This window comes from Pelophylax lessonae, assembly GCF_965119305.1.
Source record: "Pelophylax lessonae genome assembly, chromosome: 1".
Lineage (NCBI taxonomy): Eukaryota > Metazoa > Chordata > Amphibia > Anura > Ranidae > Pelophylax > Pelophylax lessonae.
Genome location: NC_138768.1, coordinates 504,189,096 through 504,204,795, shown reverse-complemented (window position 1 = coordinate 504,204,795; position 15,700 = coordinate 504,189,096). Strand labels below are relative to the sequence as shown.

Below are 15,700 nucleotides of genomic sequence, written 5' to 3'. Positions count from 1 at the left end.
TCCAGTGTCTGTCTAACCACCCCCTGCAATCGGGCCGGGGGGGGGGGGATAGCCTTTGAATGTGGCTTTCTTATTTCTGTGTTGCAGCGAATAAATAATTCTGCTCATACAGTTGATGTATAAAGAAGTTCCCTGGAAAGCAGATTTCCTCTGCGAAACGGTTTGGAGCATTATGTCTGGAATCTTCAATAATAACTGATGTGAAGCTGCTTAAAATGATGTGTGATTTGTGACCACTTGTAAGGTTTTTATCAAGTGTACGGCTTTGTGACCATAAAGTTACATAGTCAGGTTGAAAAGAAGTCCATCTGGCACAACCAATAAAAACACAAAAAAAAAAAAACAGTAATGAAAACCCAACCATACAATCCCATATACACAATCCTATATGCGCAGTTGATCCAGAGGAAGGTGAAAAAACCCCAGCAAAGCATGATCCAATTTGCTACAGTAGGGGAAAAAATTTGTTCCTGATCCCCCGAGAGGCAATCGGATATTCCCTGGATCAACTTTACCTATAAATATTAGTACACACTTATATTAAGTACATCCAGGAAAGAATCCAGGCCTTATTTAAAGCAATCTAGTGAGCTGGCCAGAACCACCTCTGGAGGGAGTCAATTCCACATTTTCACAATTGTTACGGTGAAGAAACCTTTCCGTATTTGGAGACTAAATCTGTTTTCCTCTACACGTAAATAGTGCCCCCTTGTCCTCTGTGTTGACCTTAAAGTGAACAACTCAACACCAAGTTCACTATATGGACCCCTTATGTATTTATACATGTTGATCATATCCCCCTTTCATTTCCTTTTCTCAAGAGAGAATACATTCAGTTCCTCTAATTTTTTCTCATAGCTGAGCTCCTCCATGCCTCTTATCAGTTTGGTTGCCCTTCTCTGCACTTTCTCCAGTTCCCCAATATCCTTTTAAGAAATGGTGCCCTAAACTGAACTGCATATTCCAGATGAGGTCTTACTAATGATTTGTACAGGGGCAAAATTATATCTCTCTCTCTGGAGTCCATGCCTCTGTTAGTGCAAGAAAGGACTTTGCTTGCTTTGGAAACTGCAGCTTGGCATTGCACGCTATTATTATGATCTACCAGAACACCCAGATCCTTCTCCGCTATAGATTCCCCCAGTTCTACTCTGCCTAGTATGTACAGTATGATGCATGCATATTCTTACACCCCCAAGTGCATAACTTTACATTTATCAACATTAAACCTCATTTGCCACATAGTTGCCCAATGAAACAGTGTATTAAGGTCAGCTTGTAAGTTGGAGACATCCTATAAAGAAGTTATTCCAATGCAAAGCTTGGTGTTATCTGCAAAGACTGAAATTGTACTTTTAATCCCAGACCCTATATTATTTATAAAGATAAAGGGGGCAGAGATATATCCCGGGTAACTATAGGCCGGTCAGCCTAACATCAGTAGTCTGCAAGATTTTGGAGGGGATGTTAAGGGACCACATACAAGACTTTAGTAATGAAAATGGTATTATTAGTAGTAATCAGCATGGATTCATGAAAAATCGTTCTTGTCAAACCAATCTATTAACCTTCTATGATGAAGTGAGCTGCCACCTAGATAAAGGTATTTGCGGATGATACTAAACTAAGCATGCCAATATCTTCTATGCAGGATGTGGAAACCTTACAAGCGGACCTGAACAAAATAATGAGGTGGGCAACTACATGGCAGATGAGGTTTAATGTTGAAAAATGTAAAGTAATGCACTTGGGTGCCAGAAACCAGAAAGCAAGCTACTCACTGGGGGCGGGGGGGACCTCTGGGTGAGTCTAGGACGGAAAAGGACCTGGGGGTACTGGTAGACAACAGGCTTGGCAGTGGCATGCAATGCCAAGCCGCTGCAAGCAAATCCAACAGAATACTGGGATGCATAAAAAAGGGGATTCGCTCCAGAAATAAAGAGATTATTCTCCCTCTCTACAAGACTCTGGTCCGGCCACATCTGAAGTATGCTGTCCAGTTCTGGAACTGGAGAGGGGAATGGGAATGGAGGGCATCGGCTATGAGGAAAGACCACAAGCACTGGACTTATTCTCTTTCGAGAAGAGACGATTGAAGGGGGATATGATATCAATGTACAAATACTGTACTGGCGACCCTAGCATAAGGAACAAACTATTCAGAGAAAGGGAATACAATAAGACACTTGGCCACTCACTAAAACTAGAGAAAAGGCGGTTTAACCTTAAAATACGTAAGGGGTTCTTCACTGTAAGAGCAGTAAGGATGTGGAATTCTCTTTCACAAGCAGTCATATCAGCAGGGAGCATCGATAGTTTCAAAAAACTGTTAGATGGGCACCTAAAAGACCACAACATACAGGGGTATACAATGTACGGTTAACAGCAAACACACACACACATCATAGGTTGAACTGGATGGACGGATGTCTTTTTTCAACCTCACTAATTATGTAACTATGTAGCTATATTAAAAAGTAAGGGTCCCAACACTGAACTTTGGGGTACACCACTGATAACCTTAGATCATTTAGAGTATGAATCATTAACCACTGCTCTCTGAATTCAGTCTTTTAGCCAGTTTTCTATCCATTTAAAAACGGGTCTTTCCAAGCCTGTGGACTTTACCTTACACATTAGCCGTGTGTGGGGAACTGTATCAAATGCTTTTGCAAAATCCAAGTATACTACGTCCACAGCCACCCCTCTGTCCAAGGTTTTACTTACCTCCTCATAAAAAGAAATCAGGTTTGTTTGACAACTTCTGTCTTTCATGAATCCATGCTGTCTGTTGCTTCTATAATATTTTTTTCCAGCAAGAACTCATCTACATGGTCTTTTATTAAACTCTCCAGTATCTTCCCTACTATAGAAGTTAAACTTATTTATGTCTAAATATTTCTGGGCCAAATCACTTTAGAGCCATTGTGGATCATTTGGGGCTGTGTCAATACCATCCTCATTATGGTTATGAGCTCCTCCGTGCTCCTTTGTATACACAGAACTGAAGAAAGTATTTCATAAATTTGCCTTCTCTTTGTCCCCAGTCACCCACTCCTGATTTTTTTGTAAAGGGCCTACATGCTCAGACCTAACCTTTTTACTATTAATATATTTGAAGAATTTTTTGGGGTTTGTCCTACTATCTTTTGCAATCTGTCGTTCATTTTGAATTTTTGCCTCATTGATTTCCTTTTTACATATTCTGTTATATAAAACAAGTGTTTTATCTATGTATAATAAAATTGTTTTTAAACGCAATGAGGAGTTTACGCTATATTTCCTCTCTGACAACGTCACATCCTTAAAAGTCCTATATGGTTAGGTAAGGGGTTTTTCACTCTACCCTGTTGTGACTGTTTATTTTGATGTGGATGTGAATAGTTGTCCCTGGAACTGGTATTTCTAATTTCTTATACCATCTTAGACAGTTGTCCCTAGAGCATTTGTCCCCACTGAATGATTTCCTCTTGACTTGTGATGACTCTAAAATTTAGGATTTCCCCTTACGTTCTGTCTCAGAAGCCATGGTCACTAAGACATATTGGGACTCTCCCCAGTGTAATGTCTTACAGATACTCTTAGCTTCTCTTTACATATTACAACCAGACCCTCTCTGCTTCAGTGCTAGAGCTACCAATCGACTTTGTAAAATGAGCCTACTACCTTCTGAGCCTGTGAACCATTGCCATTGACTCTCCAAAATGTCGACACCAAATAATCACTGATCCTTTTGAAGAAGAAATACATGGATCCCACTCTGCAGGATGAGTATTATGTTTCATCATAACCCTTAATTTATATCCAAAGACTTTTAGCTGTAAATACCTCCTTCGTCTGATCTAATACCAGTTAAACTGATTTAACATTTGTACAGGAGCTGGTTACCTCTATTAAGACAAGACTTTTGGTAGGATTGCTACTCTCTAGTTTATGTCTAATTTTTGACTATTTACTTATCAAAACGCTAAAAATATTGAAACAGCTCTGTACTGATGTTTAGATCACATTTAGATGAATGTGTCAGGGCTGGGCTCCTGCTATTTATTAGCAGCTCTTTCTTCAGTGCACAGAGGCTGCTTAGCTGGTGGATAATTACCAGTCACTCATTGTTTCCACTGCGACTGACCTGGTTACCATTATTTGCCTCATTAGTCCAGACTACAGCCAGCCCCTTTTGGTTATTTAAACAGCTTTGCTCATTCCCTCCATGCTCTTGTGTGGTCAACATCTTCAGTGTGTTCCTGTGTTTGACTTGGCCTAGCTAATTTCTCTTCTGATTCCTGGTCCTAATTTTTTGTTGCTGACAATGCTGACTTCTGGTTCCCTGATCCTGGCTCATCTGATTACCCACTCTGGCTTCCAAACCCTGGCTTCTGTTTTTGACTACGTTCCTGAACTGTTGTTATTTTTGTTGTTAATTTAAAGGTGTGATTTTAACTGCATTTTCTGTCTCTGCCTGGTTTATGGTTCCTGACAGAATGTCCTTCATTTTTATTTTATAAATATTTTATAAAATGTTATTATTTTATAATATGATATAATACAACCTAAAATCTGCTCACATGACATAAAATACTTTCGCTTTAACATGCTGTTGTGCAGCATCACACTATCTAACTATTTGTTAAATGATCTGTCCCATTGGGCCCAAAGTGTCAATATTTTGTGTGGCCACCTTTATTTTCCAGCACTGCCTTAACCCTCTTGGGCATGAAGTTCACCAGAGCTTCACAGGTTGCCACTGGAGCCCCCTTCCACTCCTGCAAGACAACATCATGGAGCTGGTGGATGTTAGAGACCTTGAGCTCTTCCTTTCATTTGACAATTCTCCACAAATGCTCAATAGGGTTTAGGTCTGGAGACATGCTTAGCCAGTCCATCACCTTTACCCTCAGCTTCTTTAGCAAGGCAGGGGTTGTCTTGGAGATGGATTTGGGGTCTTTATGTTGGAATACTGCCCTGCAGCCCAGTCTCGAAGGGAGGGGATCATGCTCTGCTTAAGTATGTCACAGTACATGTTGGCATTCATAGTTCCCTCAATGAATAGTAGCTCCCCACTGCTGGCAGCACTCATGCAGCCCCAGACCATGACACTCCCACCACCATGCTTGACTGCAGGCAAGACACACTTGTCTTTGTATTCCTTATCTGGTTGCTGCCACACACGCTTGACACCATCTGAACCAAATAAGTTTATCTTGGTCTCATCAGACCACAGGACATGGTTCCAGTAATCCATGTCCTTAGTCTGCATGTATTCAGCAAACTGTTTGCGAGCTTTCCTGTGCATCATCTTTAGAAGAGGCTTCCTTCTGGGACGACAGCCATGCAGACCAATTTGATACAGTGTGTGGCGTATGAGCACTGACAGGCTGACCCCCACCCCTTCAACCTCTTTAGCAATGATGGCAGCACTCATACGTCTATTTCCCAAAGATAACCTCTGCATATGACGCTCAGCACGTGCACTCAACTTCTTTGGTCGGCCATGACGAGGCCTGTTCCCAAGTGGAACCTGTCCTGTTAAACAACTGTATGTTCTTGGCCACTGTGCTGCAGTTTAGTTTCAGTGTCTTGGCAATCTTTTTATAGCCTAGGCCATCTTTATGTAGAGCAAAATTTCTTTTTTTTCAGATCCTCAGATAGTTCTTTACCATAAGGTGCCATGTTGAACTTCCAGTGACCAGTATGAGAGAGTGAGAGCGATAACACCAAATTTAACACACCTGCTCCTTATTCACACCTGTGACCTTGTAACACTAACGAGTCACATGACACCGGGGAGGGTAAATGGTTAATTGGGCCCAATTTGGACATTTTCACTTAGGGGTGTACTCACATTTGTTGCCAGCGATTTAGACATTAATGACTGTGTGTTGAGTTATTTTGAAGGGACAGCAAATTTAAACTGTTATAAAAGCTGTACACTCACTACTTTATATTGTAGCAAAGTGTAATTTCTTCAGTGTTGTCACATGAAAAGATATAATAAAACTTTTGTGAGATACTGTAATTCCTGCAGTCTCGCCTGATATGTTTTAGCCCTCAGAACTTGCAACCGTAGCAATGACCCTAGAAAGAGCTGCTGAAAATGTTACGATCTTCTCCTGTTTTCAGCTATTCCTTAACCTTTATCTGGACCCAATGATATGGTGACACCAAAAGTGAGATGATAAGGCTTTATTAAATCAGAAATAAGTCCTGTAAAAAAGTACTCTAAAGCAGGGTTGAAAGTGGTAAAGGCAACAGTTCAATAACAACAGAATTATGCAGTGATACAAAGAGATGAGTAGAGCTGGCATTCATTCACTTTACAGCCAGTAAAAGGACCTTGCCCTAAATGCATTGGCAGGACGGTGCAAGGATTTTTGACATTCTAGGCGAAACCTCGTTTTACCTTACCTTTGGCGCCGCCCCTTGGCTCTGCCCCTGACTCCACCTCCTTTGCCCTGCTTATGTATTACCCTACCTTTTTAATGATTGCTACCAAGGGTGGGGGGAGAAGGAGGAGAGGGGGGAGGAGGAGGAAGGGGGGTTGACTCACCAAAAGGGCTCTGCTGCCACGGGTTCTCTCTCTGTCTCCACTCTCCAGGCACAAACCCTGCCTTAGCGGTGTCTCCAGTCCAGGCTCAAAGTCCTCCAGGCTCCAGCTGACACACACATGACCTCCAGCCAGGTAATGACCCCATGCCACTGATCGTGACTCTGCTCTGCAGCTGGGAAGGGGAGGGGAGGGGAGAAGGGCAGAGCAGAGCTCATCATGGGAGTGATGGCACTGATGGGAGGGACCAGCCAGGGACGGACGAATCAGACGATCACCACTTCCAAAGCTGGGCTGGCACCAGAGAGACTGAGAGAGACACAGACAGGTCACAGACTGTAACCCGTCTGTCACTGATCATAGAGGTGTGGACATTAGGTCTGTTCCTCAGTGCTGCCATGGCGCCTACACTTAGTGATGGTCCAGTGTGGCTGCACAGCACAGGCTGTGGAGCTCGGGAGAGCGTGACTGAGTAGGGAAACCAGCGGCAGGGCACCCCTAGGTGGCAGTGCGCCCTAGGTGGCTGCCTAATTTGCCTTACTGGTAGCGCTGGCCCTGTGCATTGGATGGATTGAAAGCAGCAATTAACATTAGTCAATGTAAATATCCCTGATGTGTAGCAAGGGAGATACAGCTAACTACTGGTGCTGAGCATCAGTTCTCTATCCCTAAGCAACCACTGGGCAGATGCTAAATCTGCACAAAATCCACCAGCAGCAGAGCCTTCCAAACTTCATATGAAGGTAATTTTAATCCACAAAAGCAAAGATATCTTCACTAAGTTTCCCAAAAAACAGACAGAAAAAGAAAGGTGTTTTAAATAAATAAAGTAGTAGTAGTGATGCAACGAATGTAGGCAAAGTTTAACAGACAAGTAGGTGACCAAAGGGCCTTCAATGCAGCCAATCACAGGTTTTCTGCCTCTCAGCTTTCATCACAGGTTTGCCAATCACCAGTGGGGAAAGAGAGATTATCCTGTGGCGCAGCTGTGAGAATGCCTGGACTGTGTGGCTCTTGCACCTTTAAGGGTCCACTGGCCAGAGATATACACCATTTTTGTAGCTCAGTGGTAGAAGTGGTAGAAATCTCTCTTGTACACTTACAGCCACTGCTTACTTTATATAACTCCACCTTCCTAACGCACAAACTTTTTATTTTTGAAACTTAAGGATGTAAAAATGTTATGAAATAGAAATGTTTCAAGTTGGAATTTTAAGTACAAGCTCTAAACTGTTATATGCATGTAATAATTCTATTTAATACATAGATATTATAACTATCTTATATAGGAATTTTATAGTTTTGACAAATTTAACTAATTGGAATTTTAACGAAAAAATTAGAAATGTAGAAAACCTGTTCCACTTCTGCTTTGTAGAGAAGTACAGATCTGTTGGTTAGAGTGCAATTATATCTGTTATCCTGGGACATGTTTTTCAAAGTACCTTTCTGTTTATGACAATGTTACTGAATATTTCTGGATTGTCAAAAACTAAGGGGCATATTATTTAAACTCTTAATCTTAAAATACTAATGCATTGACTGACAGTCACCTTACATTTAACCCATTCGCTAGCATTCACCTTTTTTTATAACATGGTGAATGTGGTGTCAGTGAATGTTAAAGAACAGAATGTGCAGTGAATCTGTAAAAAGTAGGAGTATTTTTGTTTGAATGTTCAGTGACTGTCTGGTAAATGATTTAGCACAGAAAAATCGAACCATTCACAAAGCTTCTTTTATATGTGTTACATAAGATATTTTCACGCTCTGTATAGAAATACTGCATTAGCTAATAGAGATTACCTTGCGTTATCTGTATGCCACATTTTAACACTTGTACATTTAAAATTGATGTCAGTTCACAAGCATTATTTGTTGATACTACTTGAATACCACATGCTTAATCATAGTTAGTCTGGTTGAAAAAAGACACAAGTCCATCTAGTTCAACCATAAAAGGGAATAAAAAAAAAAAAAAAAATCCCCCCCCCCCCCCAAAAAAAAATCATACAATCCTATATACACAATCCTATACCCACATTTGATCCAGAGGAATGCAAAAAAAAATCCTTCCTTTTCCCCCGAGAGGCAATCGGATGTTCCCTGAATCAACTTTACCTATAAATGTTAGTATCCAGTTACATTATGTACACGTAGTAAAGAATCTAGGCCTTTTTGAAAGAAATCTACTAAGCTGATTGCTTCTAATTGATGAAAATGGGGAGGTTCTTTGAGATTGAGATACAATACCTATTCATGAGAAATCGAGGATTTTATTTTAAATATGCCACACCTGTTTTTCTTACCACGGAACACAGTAATGTATGGTTATTTATTCAGTGCCATTCATTCCAGGTGACATACCAATGCATCCTGCAAATACAAAAGCATTGCAGCATATTATAATGCACGAATAGGAACCATTTGTGCAGTGTAGTGTGTTGTAAAAAAAAGTTACATGCCCAGTTTTTCGTGCATTTTGGCGCATTGTCAGACCATTTAAAATTAAAATTAGAGATGGACAAGTGATTCAAGCCGAGCAGAAGTTCGACCCGAGCATCGCCTGTTTGCCCGTTGGGCGACCCACCATGCACTGCGTGCTGCACAGTGCATTCTAAGCCCTGATTGAGCACAGTGAATAGCTGGTTAAGGAGCAGGCTGGGAAGCTGGCCGGGGCATCCTTAACAATAGATGAGTCATCAGCTGTCAACGGGCTTCCCAGCTGACAGCTGGATAAAAAAATGAAAACATTGCAATAGAAAAATGTTTTAAAAATAAAAAAGGAGGGGGTCCCCACAATCCATACCAGGCATTTTGGGTCTGGTGTGGATTTTAAGGGGAAAATTAAATCAATATGGCTTGGGGCCTTCCCCCCCAAAATCCATACTAGACCCTTATCCGAGCATGCAGCCTGGCAGGCAAGAAAAGGGGGGGGGGGGCGTGTGAGCACCATACCAGGCCACATACACTCAACATGTTTTGGGGCAAGGGGGCTCTGCTCCCCCACCCCCAAGCACCTTGTTCCCATGTTGATGGGGACAATGAACCCTTCCTCACAACACTCAGCTGTGGTTGTGGAGGTCTGCAGGCATTAACCAAAAAAACGTGTCAAAAGTGAATAAAAACACAGACACAGTTTTTGGCAATTCCTTTATTAAAAAGAAAAAAACAATGTCCTCCGATGTAGATCCATTGTCAGTCACAATGATTTTTAAAAAAATATTTGGCGTGAGGTTCCCTTTAAAATCCATACAAGACCCAAAGGACCTGGTATAGATTGGGTGAGGGGACCCCTACACTGGTTTATTTAACATTTTTATATTGACCGAAATTTAAATGTAATTTTTATGCTTTTTAAATGTCAGTTTTGCTGCAGCAGGTTTTATACATGGTACCTATGCGCCACTTTACAGGAAGACTAAGGGGACCCACCAGGCACTATGTTTACAGAAATGTTTCATTTTTATTATTTCACTTTAAGCATAATTTAAATCACTGCTCCTATAAAAATTATCTGTTTCAAAAAATGTTTGCATTGATACATGTCCCCCAGGGCAGTACCAGACCCCTATACCCTTTTTATGGCCAATAACTTGCACATAAGCCTTAAAAATGGGGACTTTTGATTTTACTAGTCCGGGTCCCTAGGATTTGATGGGGTTCGGGTCTGAACTTTTGTGATGTTTGAGAATTCTGGTGCGAACCGAATCGGGGGTTGTTCGGCCCATCTCTAATGAAAATGATTCGGCTGTCCGAATGCAGAGCACATTAAATTGCAAAACAACTAAAGGGGGCCTAGAACATGTTTCAAACTGCAGATTTACCACTTCACAATAGTGAATGTACAGAGTAAATTTTTTCTGGGGATCTGTATCCAATTCACTGGGTTAAAAATAGCGTATAAACAGCATTAATAGCACAGAAAGCTCTCAATGAAGAACACATGTTGGTGAATGTTGGTTATGGTTGCTTGATCCAGTGAACATGCAGGCGAATCTTCTTTGTAGATGTGTTCTATAAATACAGGTACTGATTTACCAGTAAATAAGACAAGAATGTTTGGTGCATGTTCAGTGCATGTGAGATTCTTGCTTATCTTTTTTTTTTTAATGTTTATTAGACACCAATAATCATTGCAATTGGAAAATGTAAACACATCTTTAAGGCTCCATTCACACCTGGGCGTTTTCAGCTCCAAAAACGCTCAAAAGAAACGCTTCCAAAACGCCCAACAAGTAAAACCCCATTCATTTAAATGGCCCCTGTTCACATCTGAGCATTTTGCAAAACGCCTGTAGCTGAAAAAAGTACATGAGCTTCTTTTTGGGCTGATTACCAGCGTTTTTGATAGATGTCAATGAAAAACGCCTGAAAAAATCGCGGTAAAATCGCGGTAAAAATCGCGGTAAAAATCGCGGATAAAATCGCGATAAAATCGCGGTAAAAAACGCTACGCTCAAGTGTGAATGCAGCCTAAACAAAAATTCTATCAATATTTGTTTTGAGTAACATATAATAGCATTAATGTGTGTATCAAATATTCAGAAAATAAATTTTGCTGTGGTGCATTTTAACTAAGGGTTTTTTTTTTTCCTTACAGTGAAAAAAGCTAAGTTTGATGGCCCCCAAGGTAAGAAGTACATATGTTCTATATATTGCAAATATGTATATATATATTTTTTTTTTTGTAGAACATGCATGTGTTTGTTCCGAAAAGTGAAAGTCAACTGTACCATGTTTTACATATTGAAACACTAAGCCTGGGTTCAGACTGGGGCGGCTTCAAAGTCGGCGGGGCTTGCATTCGACTTTTCTAATAGAAGTCAATGCAAGTCGCCCCCAGAGTAGTGCAGGAACCTTTTTCTTGAGTTGCTCCGATTAGAACGGTTCCATTGCACTGAATGGAGCACGACTTGTCAGGCAGCTAAGTCGCATTGCTGCTTTTTAAAACGATTTATAAATAAAAGCAGAAATATATTTTATGTGTATGTAGCCCACACTCTATTATTTAGTCTTTTAAAGTTTGGGAAAGGGCTAAAACCCTTTTTACGTTATTTTTTGGTGTCTGTGTACCACTGGGTAGATTTACCTTCACTTTTTGTCCCGAATACACAAAAAAGAGAGGATATCTCACCAAAGTGAGGGAAATTCCCCTCTTAGACAGTATCCGCAAAAGATATGCCCCCATTGCAAGACGTGATTAAGAACATCATGGGCCTGTTGCTGAGAATTTTGGTGGGCTTTCAATAAAATGAAAACGCAAAAAAAAAAATGTTGTTAAAACAAATTAAATTAAATAGAGGAAGGGTGTGGGGTAAAAGAGAGAGGGGGTAAGGAGGGGGGTGAGGCGGTGAAAGAAAGAGGGGATGAGAGGGTGGGAGGGTGAGAGAGAGGAGGGTGAGAGCGACAAAGAGGGGGTTAGAGAGAAAGAGTGGGTTGAGAGAGAGGGAGAAAGGGAGGGGGGAGTAGAGATGGTAAGAAAGAGAAGGGGATAAGAGAGTGGTGAAGGGTGAAAGAGAGGGGGGTGAGAGAGAGAGAGGGGGGTGATAAGAAGGAAGAGGGGGAGGATGAAGGAGAGGAGAGTGAGAGAAAGAGGAGGGTGTAATTGAGAGGGAGGGTGAAAGAGAGGAGGTGAGAGGGAGGGGGAGGATGATGGAGAGGGGTTGAGAAAAGGGGATGAGAGGGAGAGGGATATGAGCTAAAGAGGGGTGTTAACGAGGATGGGGGGGGGGTGAGCGAGGGGGGGGGTGAGAGAGCACTTTAGGGTACCTAACAAGAGAGCACAGCCGCATCAGCCTGCTTGGAAATTTGGCTTGATTAAATTACATACATTTACTGTATGTGTGTAAATTTCAGCTTGATCTTTTAATGAATGCAAACTACGGGCTTTTTACCACAGCAGGTGGTAGGTGGATAGAATTAAACTAGTCAAACTGTGTTGGTCCTAAAAGATACTGAAAGTGTCCATACCTACCACCTTAAAATGGATTTTAACCCCATTCATGAAATCTGACCTGGGCACATCTATCTGTAGTGTTTACTTATTTCTCTTCAAAGCTCTAAGTCCCATGGTTTTCTCCTGCTCCATTCTTCTGTTATCAGCATTATAACTTCTGACAAGTTTTACGTCAACTGAGATAAAACCAGGCTGAATTTTGTGTCGGGGTGGGTGCTATAGATAGATTAGCAGAGAGATGGTCTATTCACAGCACAGTTCTTCATGTTATGCTTATGTGGAGAGGGGGTGTGTGCCTTTCCTCCAATCAGCTGTCTCACAGTGTATGGCAAGAATCCACACCCACGGGTGAATCAGGAAGAGACAATTCAAACAGGAAGTGCACTTTCTAAACAGTATAGAAAGCTGAAGACAGCAGATATACAAATAAAATGTACAGTATCTCACAAAAGGGAGAACACCCCTCACATTTTTGTAAACATTTTATTATACCTTTTCATGTGACAACGCTTAAGTTGTAAAGTGGTGAGTGTCTAAACTGCTGGCAACAAAAGAGAGTACACCCCTAAGTGAAAATGTCCAAATTGGGCCCAACTAGCTATTTTCCCTTCCCAATGTAATGTGACTTGTTACTGTTAGATGGTCTCAGGTGTGAATGGGGAGCAGGTGTGTTAAATTTGGTGTTATTGCTCTCACTTTGTCATACTGGTCGCTGGAAGTTCAACATGGCACCTCATGGCAAAGAACTCTCTGAAGATCGGAAAAAAAGAATTGTTGCTCTACATAAAGATGGCCAAGGCTATAAGAAGATTGCCAAGACCCTGAAACTGAACTGCAGCACAGTGGCCAAGACCATACAGCGGTTTAACAGGATAGGTTCCACTCGGGAACAGGCCTCGCCATGGCGAACCAAAAAAGTTGAGTGCACGTGCTCAGCGTCATATCCAGAGGTTGTCTTTGGGAAATAGACGTATGAGTGCTACCAGCATTGCTAAAGAGGTTGAAGTGGTGGGGGGTAAGCCTGTCACTGCTTAGACCATACGCTTCACACTGCATAAAATTGGTCTAGATGGCTCTTGTCCCAGAAGGAAGCCTCTTCTAAAGATGATTCACAAGAAAGCCCGCAAACAGTTTGCTGAAGACAAGCAGACTAAGAACATGGATTACTGGAACCATGTCCTGTGGTCTGATGAGACCAAGATAAACTTAGTTGGTTCACATGGTGTCAAGCGTGTGTGGCGGCAACCAGGTGAGGAGTACTAAGACAAGTGTGTCTTGCCTACAGTCAAGCATGGTGGTAGGAGTGTCATGGTCTGGGGCTGCATGGTCTGAGTGCTGCTGGCACCGGGGAGCAACAGTTCATTGAGGGAATCATGAATGCCAACATGTACTGTGACATACTAAAGCAGAGCACGATAGCCTCCCTTTGGTCACTGGGCTGCAGGGCAGTATTCCAACATAACGACCCCAAACACACCTCCAAGATGACTACTGCCTTGCTAAAGAACCTGAGGGTAAAGGTAATGGACTGGTCAAGCATGTCTCCAGATCTAAACCCTTTTGAGCATTTGTGGGCCATCCTCAAATGGAAGGTGGAGGAGCACAAGGTCTCTAACATCCACCAGCTTGGGGATGTCGTCATGGAGGAGTGAAAGAGGACTCCAGTGGCAATCTGTGAAGCTCTGGTGAATTCCATGCCCAAGAGGGTTAAGGCAGTGCTGGAAAATAATGGTGGCCACACAAAATATTTGACACTTTGGGCCCAATTTGGACATTTCTACTTAGGGGTGTACTCACTTTTGTTGCCAGCGGTTTACAACATTAATGGCTGTGTGTTGAGTTATTTTGAGGGGACAGCAAACTTACACTGTTATACAAGCTATACGCTCACTACTTTACATTGTAGCAAAGTGTAATTTCTTCAGTGTTGTCACATGAAAAGATATAATAAAATATTTACAAAAATGTGAGGGGTGTACTTACTTTTGTGAGATACTGTATGTAGGGAGATTTGTTTAATTTCTGTGTATCATCTGAGGCTGTTCACTTCACTGGGTAAGTGTGAGGGTTTACATCCACTTTAGGACAAATGGCACCCAATTTCCTTTAATTTAAAGAACCCCTAACAAAAATCTATAAAGACTCATAAAAAGAAAATTGTATGCTGAATAACAATCCAGCATACAATATATATAATGCCAACCTTACGGAATTCAACTTATTATCACTGCTGTTTTTGTCAGTAAAAACTAGAACATAATGTATTTTTCTAGCATGGTGACTGAAGAATACGTGCAACTGGATGTGCTGACTAGTTTGCATTCCAGGCACTGGCGTTTAAATTGAAGGAGTGGTGGAACTACCAAGGTCGCAGCAGTCACAATTGGGCCCTGGAGTTCCGCCACTGTGGGAGGGCCCAAAATCCCAGTCTGTGGATCCACGGCAAGGTTTCTGGCTGGAGTTGTAAGCAGAGAGTGTCGGTTACACTCTCTTACACTGATCAGAGCCAGCAGTGACAGCCGCTCACGCCCCCCTCCGCGCCTCGCACGGACAGGAGAGGACAGAGCGAGCTAGATCATCTCCTCCTCCCGCCCCTGTCCTCCTGTGTATTCCAGCGGCCCTGGCCACCAATCAGATTGGAGTGTGGGCAGGGAAGCCGGGATGAGTGGGTGGGGAAGACCAGCAGCGAGGAACAGCATGGAGAATGAACGTGGAGGATATGCAGACTGCATAAGCCACCTTCCTTCCTGAGGAGAGTTCACCATTCCTCCATGCACCCCCTCCCTTCTCTCTCCTGCCTTTAAATCACTACAAGAATGTAGGGCAGGGATTCCCAAACTACGGCCCTGCAGCTGTTGCAGAACTACACATCCCATGAGGCATCATAAAACTCTAACATTCACATACATGACTAGGCATGATGGGAATTGTAGTTCCTGAACAACTGGAGGGCCTTAGTTTGGGAATCCCTGATGTAGGGGGTCTTGTCAAACACCCACATGAATATATGGTGTAATTTGGGGGGGGTGTATATCCTGTTTTTGTTGCTTTTGAAGACGAATGTCCAAAATAATTGATTATTTTTCCAGTTTGGTAGCCTGTGAAGATGCATTTGTTCCTTTTTGGTGTTTTTTATTCAATAATGTAAGGGCACCTCAGATTTAAGGGGTACTCCACAGTAAAGTAGGCTTTTTTGA

At 42.0% G+C, this 15,700-nt stretch overlaps 1 protein-coding gene across 16 annotated transcripts in view; it reads left to right on the top strand.

Moving 5' to 3' along the window:
• Positions 1 to 15,700, top strand: part of LOC309544369 (protein unc-13 homolog A) — a 297,990-nt gene that overhangs the window by 26,031 nt on the left and 256,259 nt on the right. For all 16 annotated transcript variants that reach the window (XM_082243274.1, XM_082243271.1, XM_082243272.1 and 13 more), the window contains exon 2: positions 11,148 to 11,177. In XM_082243274.1, the coding sequence (XP_082099400.1) occupies positions 11,148 to 11,177 (30 nt within the window). The remainder of the gene's footprint in view (positions 1 to 11,147; positions 11,178 to 15,700) is intronic.